The sequence below is a fragment of the Garra rufa genome, chromosome 24 (genome assembly GCF_049309525.1).
Source record: "Garra rufa chromosome 24, GarRuf1.0, whole genome shotgun sequence".
NCBI classification, from domain to species: Eukaryota; Metazoa; Chordata; class Actinopteri; order Cypriniformes; family Cyprinidae; genus Garra; species Garra rufa.
The window spans coordinates 33999566-34020414 of NC_133384.1; the positions used below are offsets into that span (position 1 = coordinate 33999566).

Genomic DNA, 20849 nt, shown 5'->3' on the forward strand with positions numbered 1-20849 from the left:
TCTCTGCAGACTGCCTGATGTTGTTGTTGAGAATTTTGATGTATTGCTCCTTTTTCATGGTGCCGTTTACTGTGATTAGGTTCCCTGGTCCACCGGCTGAAAAACACCCCCAAAACATTAGGTTCCCACCACCATGTTTGACAGTGGGGATGGTGTTCTTAGGGTTGAAGGCTTCTCCTCTTTTACGCCAAATGAAGGCTATATCATTGTGGCCAAACAATTCAATTTTTGTTTCATCTGACCATAAAACAGAAGACCAGAAGTCTTCTTCTTTGTCCAGAGGAGCATTTGCAAAGGCCAAGCAGGCTTTTGTGTGCCTTATCTGGAGAAGTGGTGTCCTCCTTGGTCTGCGTCGTGGAACCCAGCGGTGTGCAGTGTCTGATTCATCAGGATGGCCTTGGTGGTGATCCTTGGATTCTTTATTACCTCTCTCACTATCCTCCTGGCCAGCACAGGTGTCACTTTTGGCTTCTGACCACGTCCTCTGAGATTTTTCACAGTGCGGAACGTCTTGTATTTTTTTAATAAAACTTTGCACTGTAGTCACTGGAACTTTAAAACATTTAGATATGGTCCTATAGCCCTTTCCTGACTTGTGAGCAGCCACAATGCGCAGCCGCAGGTCCTCAGTGAGCTCCTTTGTCTTAGCCATGACTGTCCACAAACCAACAGCTTCTGTTTTTCACCTGTTGAGTTGATTAAAACAGCTGTTCCCAATGAATCAGGGTAATTAGGATGCTTTAGAACAGCTTGGACTATTTGGAATGGTATAGAACTTTGGATTTTCCCATAGACTGTGACAGTTTGCAAAGGGTATGAATAATTTTGGACATGCCACTTTTTGTTCAAATGTAAATAAAAGCTAAGAAATATATTTTTTTCCACAATGATGCCTCTTGTACATCGTCTTATTATCTTTTGGGAGAAGCCTGTGTCATTTCCGGGTCTAAAAAAAAACTTGCTGTTTGAATAAAAGTAACTAAGTCAGAATTTGCCAGGGGTGTGAATAATTTTGGGCTTGACTGTACAGTATATATAAAAGACGCTATAGTTTGCTTTGATGGTCGTGTCCATCAGATGCTCGATACATACCTCATGCGGTTCTTTTTCTGTGTCTTAAAATGACTTTGTCGAAGTAGAATAGATCCAAACTCTGATGCGACACCATATGCTGTGTTAAAACACTGAGAAACGTCCAAAATAAATGTACAGACGAACTGTATATAAACTGGATATGTTCATTTAGGGTATTTTTTGTAAGCTTTTTGTTTTCTACCAAAAGAGTTTTGAGAGATCTGAACTGCATGTAGATATGCTCTCAAAGTCTGCATGCAGAGTCCTCTCTCTGTAAGTTCTGTTTACAAGTGTAAGATAGATGGATTTCTGTATTAATAATAAAGAGCAACTTTTTTTTTAAATCCGTATATAGCTGTATGTGAGTAGACGGGTCAATCGGATCCTATTCACTGTTGTCTGATCTGTAACGAACCATTCAAGCATTCCAGACCTCCGAAAAAGAGACAAAACATTTTTCATTAATGCAACATATAGAATGTATATAAATCTATCAACGACTTCTTGTGATAAAACAATAACAGTGTGAATGCAATGAAATATATCTATATGGAAATGTTATAATGCAAAAGTTGTTTTAATGTTGAACAAACCTCGTCCGGTTGTGTATGTACAAGAGACTGTTGGTTTTGAATGTTCTTGTGCTGTTTTTGTGACTATTAAAGTGAATATCTTCTACTGCTCGTCTCGTGCCGCTAGTTGTAATTGCAGAAATGCGGTGCCTTTTTTTCCAGTACAAAATCTTTATTATGTCATACACAGAAAGAAAAAACAGATTCATATGAAAACAATTAATAAATATACACATACTAGACTAAGCTAGTTTTCAGTAGTTGGTGTAAGTGCACAGTAAGCATGTCAAGAATACATGTGAAGATCAGTAGAAAGCATCAAAATGTAGCTGAAAATACATTTGTTATATATATTCAGAGTTAATCTCAAGAAACCTGTCAGGAATATGCTTTATTTCACCTCATAATGAGAAGAAAAAATATATATATATTTTTAAATGTCAAATAAAGTAATTTAATATTGGGCTGAAATATGAAATATACAAGCATTTGTTCAAATTCTTCAAATTTCGTAATGATTTTATTTTGGGCTGAAATATTAAATATATAGGCATGTTCAAATTCTACAAGTTTCGTAATTGTTTCTTTTAATTTTTAGGCGAAATATAAAATATAAAAGCACATTTTCAAATTGTTGAAGTTTCTTTTTTTCTTTTAATTTTGGGGTGAAATACATAGATGTTCAAATTCTTCAATTTTCTTATATATTTTCCAGAAATCTTAAGGTATGGAAAATACAAGCATGTTAAAATTTTTAACTTTTTTTCTTTTAATTTTGGGGCAAAATATGAAATATAAAAGCAAGTTCAAATTCTCTAAATGTTTACATTTTTTCATTTTTTTCAATTTTGGGGCAAAATTAAATACAAATTCGTTTAAATTCTTAATTTCTTTAAAAAATGCATCATTTTTAAAGCAAAATATGAAATATATAAACATGTTCACATTCTTTACATTTCTTTTTTTTATACATTTCGGGACGAAATATAAAAAATACAAGCGCATCAAATTTTTACTTTTTTTTTTTTGCTTTTAATTTTGGGCCAAATTATATCATATAAAAGCATGTTCAAATTCTTTAAATCTTATTTTCATTTCTAAAATATTTTTTATAAATTTGGGGGAAAAAATATGAAACAGTACAAGCACATCAACATTTTCCCATTTCTTTCTTTGTAAAAAAGAACCCAAAAGAAAAAAGAAAAATTGGGTCCTTTTTTACATTTTGGCACACAATATGAAATATACAGGCTGTTCAAAGTCTTCAGATTTTTCCTCTCAACTTTGGGGCAAAATATAAAAACATGCAAATTCTTAACATTTCTTAAATATTTTTTACAAGTTTAGGTGTGAAATGGTGAAAAATACAAGCACAATTTTTCTTGTTTTTTTCTTTAAATTTTGTGCTAAGATATGAAACATACAAACACATTTAAATTTTTTACATTTCTTAATTTTATTTTTGAGTTTTGCAGAGAAATACGAAAAAATACAAGCACATTAAATGTTTCACATTTCTTTCTTTTCTTTTAATTTTGGGCCAAAAAATATACGGGAAATATATATAAGGTAAACAAGCACATGTTTTAATATTTTATAAAAAAATATATAAGCATGCTCACATTCTTCAAATTATTTTCTTTTTTAATTTTTGGGTGAAAAATTAAATATACAAGAACAAGTTCAAATTCTTCAAATTTCTGAAAAACTTTTAATTTTGGGTTGAAATATGAAATATGTAAGCATGTTAAAATTATTTTTCTTTTCTTTTCTTTTTTTACAGTGAAATATGAAATATACAGGCACATGTTCAAATTTTTCCTCTCAATTTTGGGTTCAAAGTTTTTCAAATTTGTTTCTTTTTTTACTTAGAATTTTGGAGGCAAATTTTGAAAGCGCATTTAAATTCTTCAACTTTTTTATTTTAATTTTGGTGCTAAATATGAAATATACTCACGTTTTGGACAGGTTTCTTGAGATTCACCATAAAGGTGTTGAATTGTACATAAATAGTTGAACTTTTATAATTTAGATATACAAATGGCTTCATGTCGCTGTTTAAATGTTCCTTGTAAACTGTTTTTGGCTTGATATGTGTTGTGTGTTTATCGTGGGAGCCGTGTGTGTTTCACAGAGAGATGTCAGACGACACGGGAAGCTGCTGAGCTGGTTTCCATTTGGCGCTTCGTCTTCCTCCGTCTGCTCTGATGTACGGCTGGTTTCTCAAATCTACACACACACACAGTCAGAAACAACCCAGATGAAGATGTCTGAAGATTTGTGAGCTTTTCAGAAACTTGGAAAAAAAAAACATCAGAGATCTACATGGAGGAACTGAGGGAGGCTCTTGCAGGAAGCTGAGTGCTACAGAAAAGCATAAGTAGATGAAGAGAGATACCTTCAGAGACATGACAGAGGAAATGAGAGACAGTTATAAAGAAGTCCCATCGCAGAAACCCGAATCACAGAGCAGACGAGACGAGCGCTTCCCAGAACGGGCCGTAAACGGCACCGCCTGCAGAGCTGAGAACCAGACAGAGAGTGGAAAAAAGACAGAAAGACTAAATACACAGTATAGTCTGAATATCCAAAGGAAAAAATTGTGACTGAAATAAAATAATAGAAGAAAGAATTTAAGAATAGGCAAAGAATTCCAAGAAGCACTCGAAGGAATGATGAAAAGATGTTCTAACCCTACTTGAATTTTATATCAATGTTAGGCTGATGGACTATAAATAAATGTCAATGTATACAGTGCCCTCCACTAATATTGGCACCCTTGGTAAATAAGAGCAAAGGTGACTGTGAAAATAAATCTGCATTGTTTATCCTTTAGATCTTTCATTTGAAAAAAAAAAAAAATCACAAAATTCTAACCTTTCCTTTAAGTAAATTGATGGAAACTGAGGCGGAAATCTCATTATGAAATAAATGTTTTTCTCTAGTTCACGTTGGCCACAATTATTGGCACCCCTAGAAATTTGTCAAAGTAAAATTTCTCTGAAGGATATTCCCATTAATATTACAATTTTTTAGCACAGCTAAAAAGGATTAGGCTAGGATTATAAAATGGCCCAGCCATGACTTTCTGTTCCACAGGATTATAAATATGAACTAGAGAAAAACATTTATTTCATAAGGAGATTTCCCTCCGAGATTCTATTGTTTTACTTCAATGACAGGTTAGAATTTTGTGAATTTTTTCGAATGAAAGATCAAAACGATAAACCATGCAGATTAATTCAAGAAAAATGTCTAATATTTTTTACAGAACAAATGGGTTTTTTATACAAATTAAAATAAGTATATTTTGATATATTTAAAAATTATAAATACATTTATTAATTTTTATAGCTCAGAATAGTCAAACGTCTAATCTAAAAACATCTAATATTTGGATTTTATTTAGAAGTTTTAGTACTTAGTTTTTAATAATTATTATTATATTATTATTTATGTTTCATTATTATTATTTAAATATTTTTACATTTTGATTTTTTTTTTATTTAGATTTATTTCAGTTATTTATAGATTATTAATACATTCATTTATTAGAATGGCTTATACAAATGTATATTATATAGATGGTTCAATATATTTAGTTTATAAATGCTATAAAAATTGCTTTACTTTTACAACATATTTTATAAAAACAGCAAAATACATTTCAGTATATATATTGATTATATTTACTTTAAATTATTGCTTTAAATTATTTATTTATATTAGTATAAATAAATCTATATATTATATAAATATATTTTTACATATTTATAGTTTACCATATTTTCAATATTTAAATTTTGTATAGTGTAAATGGGTCTTTATACTAATATTTTTCAATATTTATGTATGTATAAATTGTCATTAATGCGGTTACATTAAAATATAATAAAAACTGTAAAATGTAATCATTTTACATAATAAAACTATGTAATTATAATATTATTATATGTCATAAATTCAGGCCATTCTTTAGAAAGCAGAATATCAAATGTAGTCAATTTTAATTGTTAATTTATGTATTTGTATTTTATTTTATATTCATATTTATATGAATATTATATAAGTATATTTTAACATTAAAAAAATATTTTTATTAATTTTGTATACATTTTATTTTTTATATATGTATATTATATATTAAGTATAAATAGAAAATGTATACTATAAAAAATATTATTGTGTATAAAATATATATATTTTTTCAAGTTGAAAGCATCTTTAAACTATGGCTGTCAATAGATTAAAATACATAAAATAATCGTGAATTATTATAATAATTTTGTTTCATTCTTTAGAAAGCAGAATGTCAAATGTAGTCAATTGTAATTGTCTTAATTTAAATATTTCATTTAATTGTAATTATTTAAATGTATTTATTCTTTTATTTTATTCTATGTATTTTATTATTTATTTATTTTTTGCCTAAATGTTTGGCATAGAGGTTGCATCAGGTTTTGTTTGCACCATTTATAATTTAAGCCTTAACAAATCACTATCATTAAAGGCACATGCTTTTTGTAATACAGTTAAGGCAATGGTTTTCTGTACTGTAAGTTGAGTTTAGTCTGACCTGTGATGATGTCCTCAATGGCTCCGTCTTTGCCCTCTCTCACGAGCGGCGTCATCTGCCTGCGCTTCAGCTCTGCGATCAGATCCACCTGCGGGAAGCGTGGCATCGCTGGCATCTAAACACATCAACACTTGTGAGACCTTGATAATTCTCTTTCTATTCTCCATTATTTCTCCTCTTACTACTCTATTTCACATTACCTTATTACTCACTGCTGTGTTGATGGGAGGGTCAGAGATGTGTAAATCTGTGCCAAAATCAGTCTCAGGGATGTTCTTCTTGCGCTGTGCATTCTCCTGTTCGGCCAGCTACAGATAAAGATAGACTTATCCATCAATCAACATGCATGAGAAAATACTGAAAAAAATATGTGTACAAAGCAATATGCCATATACTAAATATAGATTAGGAGAATAGTTAAAAATGCTAATAATTGCATGCTAGAGGTTCCTGATGGGGATTTTCAAAGTATCCTTTGGTCAAATAACCTCTATCAGTTATTTTAATATTCTTTACGTATATTTCTAGTATTTATTAATATTTTGAGTTGTAAGTTTTGATTTCAAATTTTTTTTTTAACATTGTCTTTTTGTCTATCTTTTTTCCATTTTATAATTTTAAATTAAAAATGTATTTATTTTATTACTTTTATGAACATTTTACTACTTTTTAGGGTTAGTACAAATGTATATTATATAAATGATTCAGTATATTTATAGTATATAAATACTACATATGTACAATTATAATGTTTAAATATAAATATAAATAAAAACTTATAAATGGATCTTTATACATTTTAATTTATTTATTATAACATAGTATATTTACTTTCAGATTTAAATTATAGTATAAATTAATCTATACAGGTATATAGTATATAAATATATTTTTTAGCATATTCTTTTTACATATTTTTTACATTTTTACTACTATTTTATTACCTAAACTTCTTTATTTCAGTTAATTACCAAAAGCAGCATTTCTAATTCTCTAATTTTAAGCTTTTTTTTTATCAAATATTTATATTTTATTTTGAATTTTTAGTAATTTTTCATTATTATTATTATTATTCAAACATTTATAATTTTAATATAATTTTAGTACTTCATTTATTTCTGTTAGTTGTCCATTTCAATTTTTCAGGCTTTTTAATTAAATTTATAAAGCTAATATTTTTAATAATTATTTAATCATAATATATATATATATATATATATATATATATATATATATAATTTATAATAAAATATTTATATATAATTTACTTGCAATTTTCTTTTGTAATTATTTGTGAAATTTACTAGCAATTTCTGAGGGAAAATTGTTCAAAATAAAAACGTATTTTTTTATTGTGTCTTTGTGATTTTAATCTCTCATTACCAGTATGACATACGCTGATGTGATATGAGCACTGGGTAATATTATTATCACCTTATATGCTTTAATAAACCTGGCAAAAACAGGGAAGAACACAGAAGGCGGTGTGGATTTGGGATCCTCTCCGAAATACTCCACCACTGAGTGATACACCTCCTGCAGAAACACACAGATGATCCAGTCATGTACAAAATATTATTCGCTGCTATTCACACAGAGCTGAATTCATCCCTACCTCTGAAGTTTTGCTGTCTTTGACCACAGAGTCCAGCAGACTGCCGTTATTGGACGTGAAGTTTGTGAGGACAGCGTTGTCTTTCTGCTGGAGATACTCTTTACGCACCACCTCCATTCCCTTCTCCAGAGATCGAACATCTGCAAGGATGCTGTCCAGAGAGACTGAGAAAAAACAGCATCAACATGCAGGTCAGTGAATGAATATATAGCTTTCATTTAGCAGATGCTTTCAGCAATTTGGGTTTTGGACCAGTGTTGCCAAGTCTGTGGTTTTCACACATTATTGGGATACTTTAACACTGCTGCCATGAGATGTTTTTCACGTCTGTGGGTTGAAGTGACCACAATACTGTGATATTTAGCCCATGGATTGCAAATCTTGCCAGGGTAACCCTGCCAAAAAACATAATTGGGATAGTTTTGGGTATGCTTTGAGAAGCAATTGGTCGGGTTTTGTTGTGAAAACCTGGCAACCCTGATTAGGATTTACAAATTTAAGGGTTACCCGCCCAGATTTTTTAAGCTTCAAAGTTGGCTTTGATTTTTCATTTTGGATTGCCTTTGTTTAGTTTTTGATTTTTTCTTACGTTATTGTAGTACACTGTAAAAAGTGAACAGTTGGATCAACTTAAAAAAATTACTTCAATTGGTAACACCTAAAAAAATTAAGTTGATTGAACTAAGATTATCTAAGTGTGGTCAATCACACTTAAATAATCTTAGTTCAATCAACTTAAACTTTTTAGGTGTTACCAATTGAAGTAATTTTTTTTAAGTTGATTCAGCTTTTCACTTTTTACAGTGTAGGGCAAACTAAAACATGCATGATCTGTGTAAAAGTTTTGAGGACATACAAATGTTGTGTTTAAATAATCATCTGACCCCCCTCAGCATTCTTAAGAAGTGCTTAAAAACATTTGAGGATTATATTTTCATAATTAAATTTGACTTTTTAAAAATATATGATTTTAAAATATTTTATAAATATCTGAAAACACTTTAAAAACAAATTAAATTTAGTTTAAAAAATAAAATATATTTTAAATAATAAAAACAAGGAGGAAAAGCATCTCACAATTCTGACTTAGAGTTGTGAGATAAAAAGTCACAATTGTGTGATATAAAGTTTATCTTGCAATTCTGACTTTTTCCTCAAAATTGCAAGTTGTATCTCACAATTCTGATTAAATTAAATTAAATTTTTTTGTGCAAATCCAAGTTTAAATCTTGCAATGCTGACTTTTTTCCCCACAATTCCAAGTTTAAATCTTGCAATTCTGACCTTTTTTCCTCAAAATTGCAAGTTTAAATCTTGCCATTCTGACCTTTTTTCTCAAAACTGTAAACGGTTTTGACTTTCTTTCTCAGAATTCTCAGATATATCACCCAATTTTGACTTTATAACTGTGAAATCTGACTTTATAACTTGCCAATGTTTTTTAATCATGGAATTCTGACTGTTTTCTAGCAATTGCAAGTTTATCTCACAATTCTGACTTTTTTTCTCACAATTACAATTTAAAATGTGCAATTTTCTCAAAAATCCCAGTTTAAATCTCACAATTCTAACTTTTTTTTCTTGCAGTTCCAAGTTTAAATTTGCAATTCTGACTTTTTTCTCAAAACTGTAAGTTTATATCACCCACTTCCGACTTTAGAGCTCAACTGTGACTTTATAACTTGCAATTGCAACTTTATATCACAGAATTCAGAACTTAGTCAGAACTTTGCTTTTTTATCGCAAATGCAAGTATATATCTCACAATTCTAAGAAAAAAAGTCAGAATTCGTGATTAACTCGCAATTACCTTTTTTTTTTTTTTTTTATTCAGTGGCAGAAACGAGCTTCCATAAGAGCTGTAGTGGTGAGTTGATGTAAACGTGTGTTCGTATGCAACACTTACCAAGTGCAGCTTTGTCCAGACAGTGTAGTTCAGTGTGAAAGTTTTGCAGTTGAGGATATTTTTCTTGTATGATGCTGACGATGAAATGCAGGAGCGTCAGTTTTCGATCTGTGGATTTCATGTCCAGAAGCTGAAATCGAAAATGTGAGAGATGCCCGATAAATCGTTCAGCATAAACTGATCAAATATATACCTTTAATGCAATGCAAGTCACTTTGGATAAAAGAATCTGCCAAATGCATGAATATAAATATTTTATGTGTAAGTCAAATATGCTAATTAATTAAATTGAATAGGCTTACATGACATTCATGCCCATAAAATACAATCAAACAATAGCAAATGAGGCATGCATTTATTTTATCTTTTATATATGTGACCCTGAACCACAAAACCATTCGTAGGTTGCACACAAAATTATCGATTTTTTTTTATGCCAAAAATCATTAGGATAAGATCATGTTCCATGAAGATATTTGTAAATTTCCTACTGTAAATATATGAAAACTTACTTTTTGATTAGTAATATGCATTGCTAAGGACTTCATTTGGACAACTTTAATGGCAAGTTTTTCAATATTGTAATTTTTTGCACCCTCAGATTCCAGATTCCAATAGTTGTATCTCAGCCAAATATGATCCTATCCCAATGGAAAGCCTATTTAATCAGCTTTCATATGATGTATAAATCTCAATTTCCAAAAATGTACCCTTATGATACCCTTATGTTTTGTGGTCCAGGGTCATATATATATGAGCAAAAGATTTTTCAAAATTGTAAAGACTATGTTTTGCAACAAAATAGCCTACTATTTCCACTTTGTCTGCTTCAAAACCATCTATTTAAAAGATATTGGAAGTGACACTGATAAACTAAAACTACTTTATAATGCAAAATCCAATTTTTGTAAATTTTTGTCATTTTTCTCTCACCAGGTCCAGACTTTGTAGTCGAAACCCATACGCTGATCCTCTCTTCCCACTGTTCATGTAATTCCCAAACGCAAGAATGATCTGCAAACAAAGAAAGCTCAGTTTTCCCAGCAGAAATTCATTTATGCACATGAAAATTGATTCTCTTTACCTCTAGAATCTTCTTGAGTTTGCTGGAGGATTTGATAGACATGGACGCAGCGATAATGGCATTCAATTGCTGCAAAATAAAACCAGGTATTATATTTAGATTTTAATTTCATGTTAAATTCAAGTATGCATGCTCATAACATATATACTGACAGGCTTTAATAGGATTATGCTCTCGCTGAAGTTGCCCATGAAGGTCAGCGTGCTGATTCTCTGCGACAGACGAGGGATTTTGCTGAAGGCCACAATAAATCGGTCCTCCTCTGACAGCTCCAGCAGGGGGCGTCCTTCACGCTCGTATTTCTCAATCAACTTCAGCTCGTAATCAGATGGGATGAAGCGCTCCAGCAGCTCCAGAAAATCTGAGTTTAGCAAATCTAGATTATACCTGCACAAAGAGAGTATCGAGATTAGTTTAACATGCAAATGTTGGCTTTATCAAAAAGTGTGTCTGTTGGACGCACGTTTGGATCGCAGTGCAGATCTGTGCAGTTCTCATGCCTCCTTTGCGCAGGGTGATGGCCAGGTTTTTAGCCCTGTTGGGCTCCAGTAGTGCAATTTTATTGGATCCTTTATGAGCGACTTTCACCTTCAGAGTGCCGACGTCAACAGGCGCAGACTGAGCTTTAGTTTTAAACAACTCCTCAAAGACATCCATATTCAACTCCTTCAGACAGAGCAAACACAGGTGAGTGACATTTATTTATATGACAATAAATGTTGAGCTAATTCTTTTTAGTATTTTTTAAACATTAAAATTACATGTATAAATATTTAAAACAAGAACTATATATATTTTATTTAAATATTGTATATATAAAATATTTTATAAATTAATAACAGACATATTTCAAGAAGGAAAGGGCAAAAATTGCATGAATATTAAAAGCTAAATTATATTGCAGGTTATAAAAGTTTTAACATATGCATTTCCAGGTGATACTATTTCATGCTTTTCTAAACTAAACCTTAAAATTAGGAAGCACAACCTATTAAAATGCATTTTTTATTCAAATAAAATTTATAAATATTAAAACAGGTGGTCTTGTTTCATGCATTTCTATTAATTGCGAGGTTAATATCAGACAAACAAAGAGGGAAAGACTTGCCCTAAAACGTAGCATTTTTGTTAAAGTAACATTTATATATATTAAAAACAAAAATGATATTAATAAAAAGTAATACATATTGTATATATTAAAATTACAAATATTAAAATTAATAAGAATTTAGAAAAAAATATAGTATATATAGAATAATTCGTAGAATATAAATAAATAAAAAAATATATATTTTCTATGTAAAAAATTTAAGTAATTAAAAAATTCTAACACATTTAAATAAAAAGTAATATGTGGAATGTATAAAATTTCAAAAAATGTATTGATTTTTAGGCGTATTTATATCTTTGAATTACTTATAAAATATATTTAAATAAATAATATTCTTTGAAATTTTAAAATGTAATTAAAAAATTTTCAAACATTTAAATAAAATATGTAATGTCAATATAAATAATATGTAAAATGTACAAATATTCAAAACAAAAATCCCCTTTTTAACATATTTATAGATAGATAGATAGATAGATAGATAGATAGAATAAAAGTAAATTAAATAAGAATTTAGAAGAAATAGAATAATTTGTAGAAAAACAAATATAATATGTTCTATGTAAATATTTTATAAGTAATTAAAAATTCAAACACATTTAAATAAAATATTATGTAATGTAAATATTAATATGCAAAATGTATAAATATTCAAAACAAATATTATATAATTTTTAAACATTAATGTATGTATAGATAGATAGATAAATAGAGATATATTTTAGAATAAAAGTAAATGAAATAAGAATTTAGAAAAATGGAAACATTTCTAGAATATTTTTTAACATATATATATGTATAATAGGTAAAATATTTTCAATGTAATTAAAAATATATATTTTAAGAAAAAATAAGCAAATGTTTCTAACAAAATGTTTCTAAATTTTCAGGTGGCCCTATTCATGTATTTTTGTGAGGCAAGTTATAAAGACACTTTAATAAAAAAAAAGTAAAATAAACTGTATAAATATTAAAAACAAAAATTATTTACACTTTTAAACATATTTTAGATAGTTAATGAAACAATATATTTCAAGTAGAAAAAAAGCACAAAGCAGCAAATCGTTATAACATGCATTACTTTTTTAGCCCTTTCAGTAAGTCTCATTAGAAACACACACAGAACTGACCCCAAGCACACTTTCGTCATCCAGCTCTGTGAAGACGGTGCCGGCCACCTGTTCCTCCATGAGAGCCTGCCAGTTAAGCATTGGCATTCGATACTTGGTCTTGATTGGCTTCTTACTTTTTACACCTTTAACACACACAAACACACACAATATAAAAATATCTGACAATGTAATGTGTACAGCCTCACTTTCATTCAAAGTTCTCAATTTTGTTGTACTATACATGACTGTCATCAATTCTATCACCTGTCTTTATAGTTCCTGTCCTCCCAGGTAGAGGTGAAGGGGGCGGGGCCACATTCATAGGGGGCGGAGGAGGGGGCGGTGGAGGGGCGGGGACAGGAGGAGGGGGCGGAGACTGCTTAGCAGGTGAGGCCTGTATTTCTATTGAACTCTTATCTTGGGGTTAAAAGAGAAGATAATTATTCATTACTTTTTTATTACCAAATAATATTCATAGAAATACAATATTCATCTCGGCACATATTACATGGCTAGGAATTTTCAGAATAAGTAAGATTTGATAATATACATAATATTACTGGTTTTGCTTCAGGATATAAATATGATATGTGACCCTGGACCACAAAACCAGTCCTAAGTAGCACCGTTATATTTGAAGCAATAGCCAAAAAAACTTTTTTTTTTTTTTCATTTTTTGCCAAAAATCAATAGGATATTAAGATCATGTTCCATGAAGATATTTTGTACATTTCCTACCATAAATATACTGTATCAAAACTTAATTTTTGATTAGTAATATGCATTGCTGGACAACTTTAAAGGCGATTTTCTCAATATTTTTTGTACCGTCAGATTGCAGAAATTTATTCAATTTGAAACATTGTCTTATCCTAACAAACCGTTTATCAATGAAATGCTTATTTATTTATTCAAAAAACTGACCCTTTATGACAGTCACATATTATATTATTACATTGTATTATATATTGTTTATAACTTTATGAATTTAGTTTAAAAACCATTGCCTAGGTTAACTTTTGTCTAACTGTGTTAGATTTTCCACATAACAATTTGTTTTAATACAACTGAGATACTGTTATAGTTTTTTGTTTTAATTTTTACATTTTCTGATTTATTTTTGTTTTGTTTTTTACAAAAAAATCTACAGTTAGTGCATCAAATTAAACTAAATAAAATGTTGAAGCTGAAATAAAATAAATTTACATTTATGTCATGTTTCCCACATGACGTACTTTTTATTATTTATATTTATTTTATTAATTTGTTTTATTTAACAATAATAACTGTATTTGGAAAGATTAAACAGATTTCAGTATATTACATTCTAAAAATTATTATATAACTTATAAATTATATAAATAAAAATATCTAATTAGAATTCTATATATAGAGAAAATCGCCTTTAAAGTTGTCCAAATTAAGTCCTTAGCCATGCATTTTACTAAACAGAGATTAAGTTTTGATATATTTACAGTTGGAAAAAATCTAATTATTGAGAAAATCACCTTTAAAGTTTTCCAAATGAAGTTCTTTGCCATGCATATTATTAATAAAAATGGTTTGATATATTTAAGTTAGGAAATTTACCTTCATGGAACATGATCTTTACTTAATATCCTAATGATTTTTGGCATAAAAGAAAAATAGTTTTTTTTTGTTTACCCATGCAAAGTATTTTTGGCTAATGCTACAAATTTACCAATGCGACTTATGACTGTTTTTGTGTATAATACACATATATATGTTTATTTGGATCTTCACCTGTTGTTTCAGTGGCTGTTATAATGTGCAAATCGAGAGACCCGGATTCAGATCTCTCCATGCGGATCAGACCTCGTTCCACCAGGACCTGAACCATCTTCTCCAGCTCTTTAGTGGAGCGCTGTCTGTCTCTCTCTCGCTCCTGCTCTTTCTCATTTTGTGTCTTTCTCTCTTTCTCCTTCTGCTGCAGCTGAGAGACCTGAGCCTGTGCCTCCTTCACACTGTCCTGAAAACACACACAAAAGCTTCACGGACTGGAAACAGGAGTAAGCGTAAGTGTGTGTGTGTTTGAGCAAAAAGTTTTACCTTCAGAAGTTCCACCTCTTTCCTACTCTGTATGAGCTGTTTCTCGAGTTCAGACGTCTTCTCCACAGCTTCACTCTCACACTGCTGCAGTCTACAGTTTAACTGATATATACAACATCCACTGAGTACTTAAATTTAATTTGGTATATGTATATTTTCAAAGTATAAATATGCGACCCTGGACCAACTTAATTTTTTTATTAGTAATATGCACTGCTAAGAATTTCAACTGGACAACTTTTAAGGCGATTTTCTCAATATTTAGATTTTTTTGCACCCTCAGATTCTCTGCTAAAAGTTCTGGCCAAATAATGTCATATCCTTAACTTTGTTAATAAAACATCATTTCATATAAATCTCAATTTCCAAAAATTGACCCTGATGATTGGTTTTGTGGTCCAGGGTCACATATGATGTGCCTTATAAGCAGAGTTGGGTAGGTTACTTTGGAAATGGAATAGATTACAGATTATAAATTACCATATTTAAAATGTAATGAGTACGGTTTTCAATTTCAATTACTTTATTAAAATAATGTAACTGATTTACATTTGATTACTTTTTGATTGCTTTTCTAAATTAAAATAAAAAACAAATCTAAAAATCATTTGCTACTTTTTGTTTTAAATTTGTTTATAAATATATTTAATCATTTAAGCAAAAAAAAATGTTATTATATTTATTCATTTATTTATATTTATAAATTAAAAAAATATATTGAATAAAAAATTATAAATATTAAAAACAAACATTATTTAAAATTTTAAACATAAAAAAAAAAAAAACTGCTACTAAGCTCCAAATTAATGAGTCAACGAATAAAAATATGAGATTGCAAAACAATTTTGGATAATTTTAATTGAATAGATAATAATAATAATAATAGTAATAATAATCGAAAATAAAAATGCATTTATTGCATTCAGTGCATTATTATTATTTTTTATTATATAATGCATATTGTTTTTATTGTTGTCAAAAAGCAGATATATATGCACTTGAAAACATATATATCATAAATAATTAAGAACAGACTTTTATCAATATGTGTGTTTTGGGTGTGTGTACCTCCGTGTTTTGTTCTTGTAGCTCTTCTAGATGTTCCATTATTGTGTTTTTGGCCTCGGCATCCTCTAGCAGTGCTCCAACATCGAATACATTATCCAGATACGCTTGAATCTGTATTTGCAGCCTCTCACTCTCAGTACCATTCAACTTCTACACACACACAAACACACACAAAACAATTCAGACTGTGTTTTAGGCTGCATTAATTGATCAAAAACACAGAATTTTTTTTTTTAAATTATGCAATATTTTTACAATTTAAAATAAATGTTTTCTATGTGAATATATTTTAAAATGTAATTCATTCCTGTGATGAAAGCTGAATTTTCAGCATCGTTACTCCAGTCTTGTCACATGATCCTTTAGAAATCATTCTAATATGCTAATATGCTTTCTGATTTTATTATTCACGTTAGAACAGTTGTGATACGTTATATTTGTGTCAAACAATTATACTCTTATGTATGTTAGTCGCTCACCTCCAGATAGTCGTCTAGTCCCAGTTGTGTAAACTCATACTGTAAATACACTCGGAAGTTCATGTTCTCCACTGAGTGCACTACGATGTTGATAAACTGCATACAAGCCACCTAGAGGTGAAAAAGTGGATCAGATACATACAGTTGAAGTCAAAAGTTTTCATACACCTTGCAGAATGTGCAAAATGTTTATTATTTGACCAAAAGAAGAGGGATCATACAAAATGCTTGTTGTTGTTTTTTTATTTAGTACTGACCTGAATAAGATATTTCGCATAAGAGATAGCCCACATGAGAAAATAATGGTTGATTTTATAAATGTTGTTTACATGCACTTGATTCTTAATAGGAATACTGTGTTTTTACCTGAATGATCCACAGCTGTGTTTGTTTGTTTAGTGATAGTTGCTCATGAGTCCCTTGTTTGTCCTGAACAGTTAAACTGCCTGCTGTTCTTCAGAAAATCCTTCAGGTCCCACAATTTTTTTTGTTTTTTCAGCGATTTTATGTATTTGAAACCTTTCCAACAATCACCGTATGATTTTGAGATCCATCTTTTCACATTGAGGACAAATGAGGGTTAACTATTACAGAAGGTTCAAACGCTCACTGATGCTCCAGAAGGAAAAATCATGCATTAAGGGCCAGGGGGTGAAAACTTTTGAATGGAAAGATGTTTACATTTTTTTCCCCATAATGCCTAAATGTAATATTTTTTTCATTTAGTACTGTCCTTAAGAAGCCACAGAAGATACTTGCTTGTTTCCCAGAAGACAAAACAAGTTAAATTTACCTTGATCTTCAAATTCAAAAGTTTTCACCCTGGCTCTTAATGCATGTTTTTTCCTTCTGACGCATCAGTGAGCGTTTGAACCTTCTGTAATAGTTGCTTAAGAGTCTCTCAGTTGTCCTCAGTGTGAAAAGATGAATCTCAAAATCATACAGTCAATGTTGGAAAGGGTTAAAATACACAAAAACACTGAAAAAAAAACAAACAAACAAAAAACATTGTGGGACCTGAAGGATTTTTCTGAAGAACAGCAGGCAGTTTAACTGTTCGGGACAAGCAAGGGACTTATGAACAACTATCACTGAACAAACAAACACAGCTGTGGATCATTCAGGTAACAACACAGTATTAAGAATCAAGTGTATGTAAACTTTTGAAAAGGGTCATTTTTATAATTTCAACTATTATTTTCTCATGTGGTCTATCATCTTTTATGTGAAATACTGTATCTTATCCAGGTCAGTACTAAATAAAAAAAAAACATGTATTTTGCAGAATCTGCAAGGTGTATATAAACTTTTGACTTCAATTGTATCTTTATATGATGTATATATAGATATTTGGCATACTCTTTTGACCTTTCTGTTAAACTAAATAATATACAATTAGTGTAAGACTCTGATAAAACACTAAACGTAATAAAGAAAAGGCTGTCAAATGAAGCATTTTATATGTCCTCACCATGAAATCAATGTAGATGTCTTCATTGCTGAAATACTCCATGAGTTTCTCGAATCTGCTTTTCTCTCCACACACCTGCGTGAACATACAGACGCATTCACAGGTTTTCCTGAGGGAACTATTCACTTTATGTAAGTTTATTGTATTTTGCTTTGGATTAAAGTGTCTGTTAGCAAGTACATGACCATGAAGTAAGAACATTTTACTACATGACTACATTATTTTTCCCATAAGAGCAGGCACGGCCGTTTGTAAATTGAATGTGTCTGGCTTCCGGTCTTATCTGTGTCCAGCTAATAGCTGTTTTGCTGCTTGATATTGCAAATAAGGTGAGTCTTAGCTTGTTATTTTAATGTATTGTATTAATTATGAACACACTAGTTTGTATTGCAAACAGCTTTACTCTTTACTGCTTTGTTATTCTTCTCATCATTTTCCTAGAGCGGCTAAAAAAACCTGAAAACTCGCCCACAGTTTTACTTACTGACTAATAAAGAATAAGATGGATTGGTTTAATATTCCAATACTGTTACATTTTTATGCAAAGCATGTGCATATGCAGAAACAATGAGGACATATGAATGGGAAACCCCTGAGGAGATAAAGTCTGTATTTGTTTCGGTTTTAGCTCTGGTTTGCACAATCCTTTCTGCTGTTGTAGATATGCATCTGAATCATCACCCACACTAATGGTTTTTTGTGACTTTTGAAATGACGTCCGTGTGAATGTATGAGGTTGCAAACTGATCGTGTGTCCTGTGTGTGTGTGTCTTTATAAAGGTAATGATCTAGTTTTGTCATGTCTGTCGCTCTCAGTGCAGAGGGGTGTAACGGCTTGATATCACAGTATGAGCTTCAGGTTACTTGAGTTTAACAGCAGATCAGACACTTGTATCTCAAACTCATTATTTGTCTGTGTTGATTCAGCGTCTGAGAGAGAATAACTAAGTTTGGGTCTTTGATCCCTGAAACATTTTCTGTTAAAATGTGACCTTGGACCACAAAACCAGTCATAAGGTTAAATTTTACAAAACTGAGATGTATACATCATATGAAAGCTCAATAAATAAGCTTTCTTTTGATCTATGGTTTGTTAGGATAGCACAATATTTGGCCGAGATACAACTATTTGAATATCTGGAATCTGAGGGTGCAAAAAATTTTAAATACTGAGAAAATCACCTTTAAAGTTGTCCAAATTAAGTTCTTAACAATGCATATTACTAATCAAAAATTACATTTTGACATATTTATAGGAGGAATTTTACAAAAAATCTTCATGGAACATGATCTTTACTTTATTTCCTAATGATTTTTGACATAAAAGAAAAATCAATCATTTTGACCCATACAATGTATTTTTGGCTATTGCTACAAATATACCCCAGCGACTTAAGACTGGTTTTGTGGTCCAGGGTCACAAATTGTATATATATTGGGGCCCGGTTTTATAGACAGGGTGTAGCCTAAGCCAGGATTAGGCCATCGTTAAATTAAGACATTTAAGAAATTTTTATAAACATTACTGGTGTGCATCTTGAGACAAAACAAAGGCACTGATATATTTTAAGATCAGACAGTGCAAGTCTCTTTTAGTTGAAACAGCTCAGACTTAAATTTTAGTCTAGGACTAGGCTTAACCAAGTTTTTTTTCTAGTTTAGAAATGTATTTGAATTTATTATGTCTGATTATATTATGTCTTAGTATGTTATATCTGATTATATTATATTAAAACAAACATTTTTCTTTTTTATTATTTTTAGTATACATAATATTTATATTTTAGATTTTTTAAGAATTTAAAAATGTTTTTGAATTTATTATGTCAGATTATATTATGTATATATTGGTATATTATATTTTATTAAAACAAATTTTTATTTTTATTATTTTTTAATATATATTTAGTATTTTATATATATGTATTTTTTATTATTATTATATTTATTATTATTAGTTTCGGTATATTATGTTTGATTACATTTTATTTAAAAGAAATAAATATAATTTTTTATTTTATTATTTTTAAAATAGTTTTTAATATTACATAATTTTGTATTATATTATTATTTAGTATATTTGTATTTTATTAAAACAAACATTTTAGTATTTTTATAATGCATATTTAATGTTACAGTATTTAATATTATATTTTTTATTTTTTTCATATTATATTATTTGTATTATGATTTAGTATATTTGATTGTATTTTATTAAGACAAACTTTTTAGTATTTTGATAATACATATTTATTATTATAAAATATTTTCTTTTTTGATATTATATATTTTTTATTATATTATGATTTGGTATATTTGATTGTATTTTATTAAGACAAACTTTTTAGTATTTTTATAATGCTTATTTAATATTACAACATTTAATATTGAAATAAAATTTTTAATATTATAATTTTTTTCATCTTATGTTATTTATATTATACAGTAGTCAACATGTGAAGTGGATCAAAACCTTTTATTAAAGTTGTCCTTAAACTAAAACAATACCCGTTCTCAGGGGCGCCTCTCGCAATTTTGGGCCCTATGACAAAATATGAGGTTGGGCCCCCCTACCACACCAAAGCAGATCTCTGGGGGGCCCTAAAGGGCGTGGGCCCTTAGAATTGTCCTAACTCCCCCCCCCCCCCCCCCCCCTTAGCGGCGCCCCTGCCCGTTCTTGTCAAATTGTGTACAATAAGACCAAGGAGACA

At 29.8% G+C, this 20849-nt stretch overlaps 1 protein-coding gene across 1 annotated transcript in view; it reads right to left on the reverse strand.

Moving 5' to 3' along the window:
• Positions 1–2876: 2876 nt before the first annotated feature.
• The window catches only part of fmnl1b (formin-like 1b), a 31719-nt gene continuing 13746 nt past the window's right edge, over positions 2877–20849 (reverse strand). Inside the window, exons 8-24 of the mRNA XM_073830619.1 lie at positions 18139–18213; positions 16668–16778; positions 16189–16338; positions 15121–15222; positions 14815–15040; positions 13297–13467; positions 13069–13229; positions 11291–11493; positions 10980–11214; positions 10828–10896; positions 10677–10757; positions 9744–9873; positions 7838–8001; positions 7657–7758; positions 6423–6530; positions 6223–6337; positions 2877–3875 (exon numbers count right to left, since the gene is read on the reverse strand). Coding sequence (XP_073686720.1) covers positions 3775–3875; positions 6223–6337; positions 6423–6530; positions 7657–7758; positions 7838–8001; positions 9744–9873; positions 10677–10757; positions 10828–10896; positions 10980–11214; positions 11291–11493; positions 13069–13229; positions 13297–13467; positions 14815–15040; positions 15121–15222; positions 16189–16338; positions 16668–16778; positions 18139–18213 — 2304 coding nt within the window. The 3' untranslated portion in view covers positions 2877–3774. The remainder of the gene's footprint in view (positions 3876–6222; positions 6338–6422; positions 6531–7656; positions 7759–7837; positions 8002–9743; positions 9874–10676; positions 10758–10827; positions 10897–10979; positions 11215–11290; positions 11494–13068; positions 13230–13296; positions 13468–14814; positions 15041–15120; positions 15223–16188; positions 16339–16667; positions 16779–18138; positions 18214–20849) is intronic.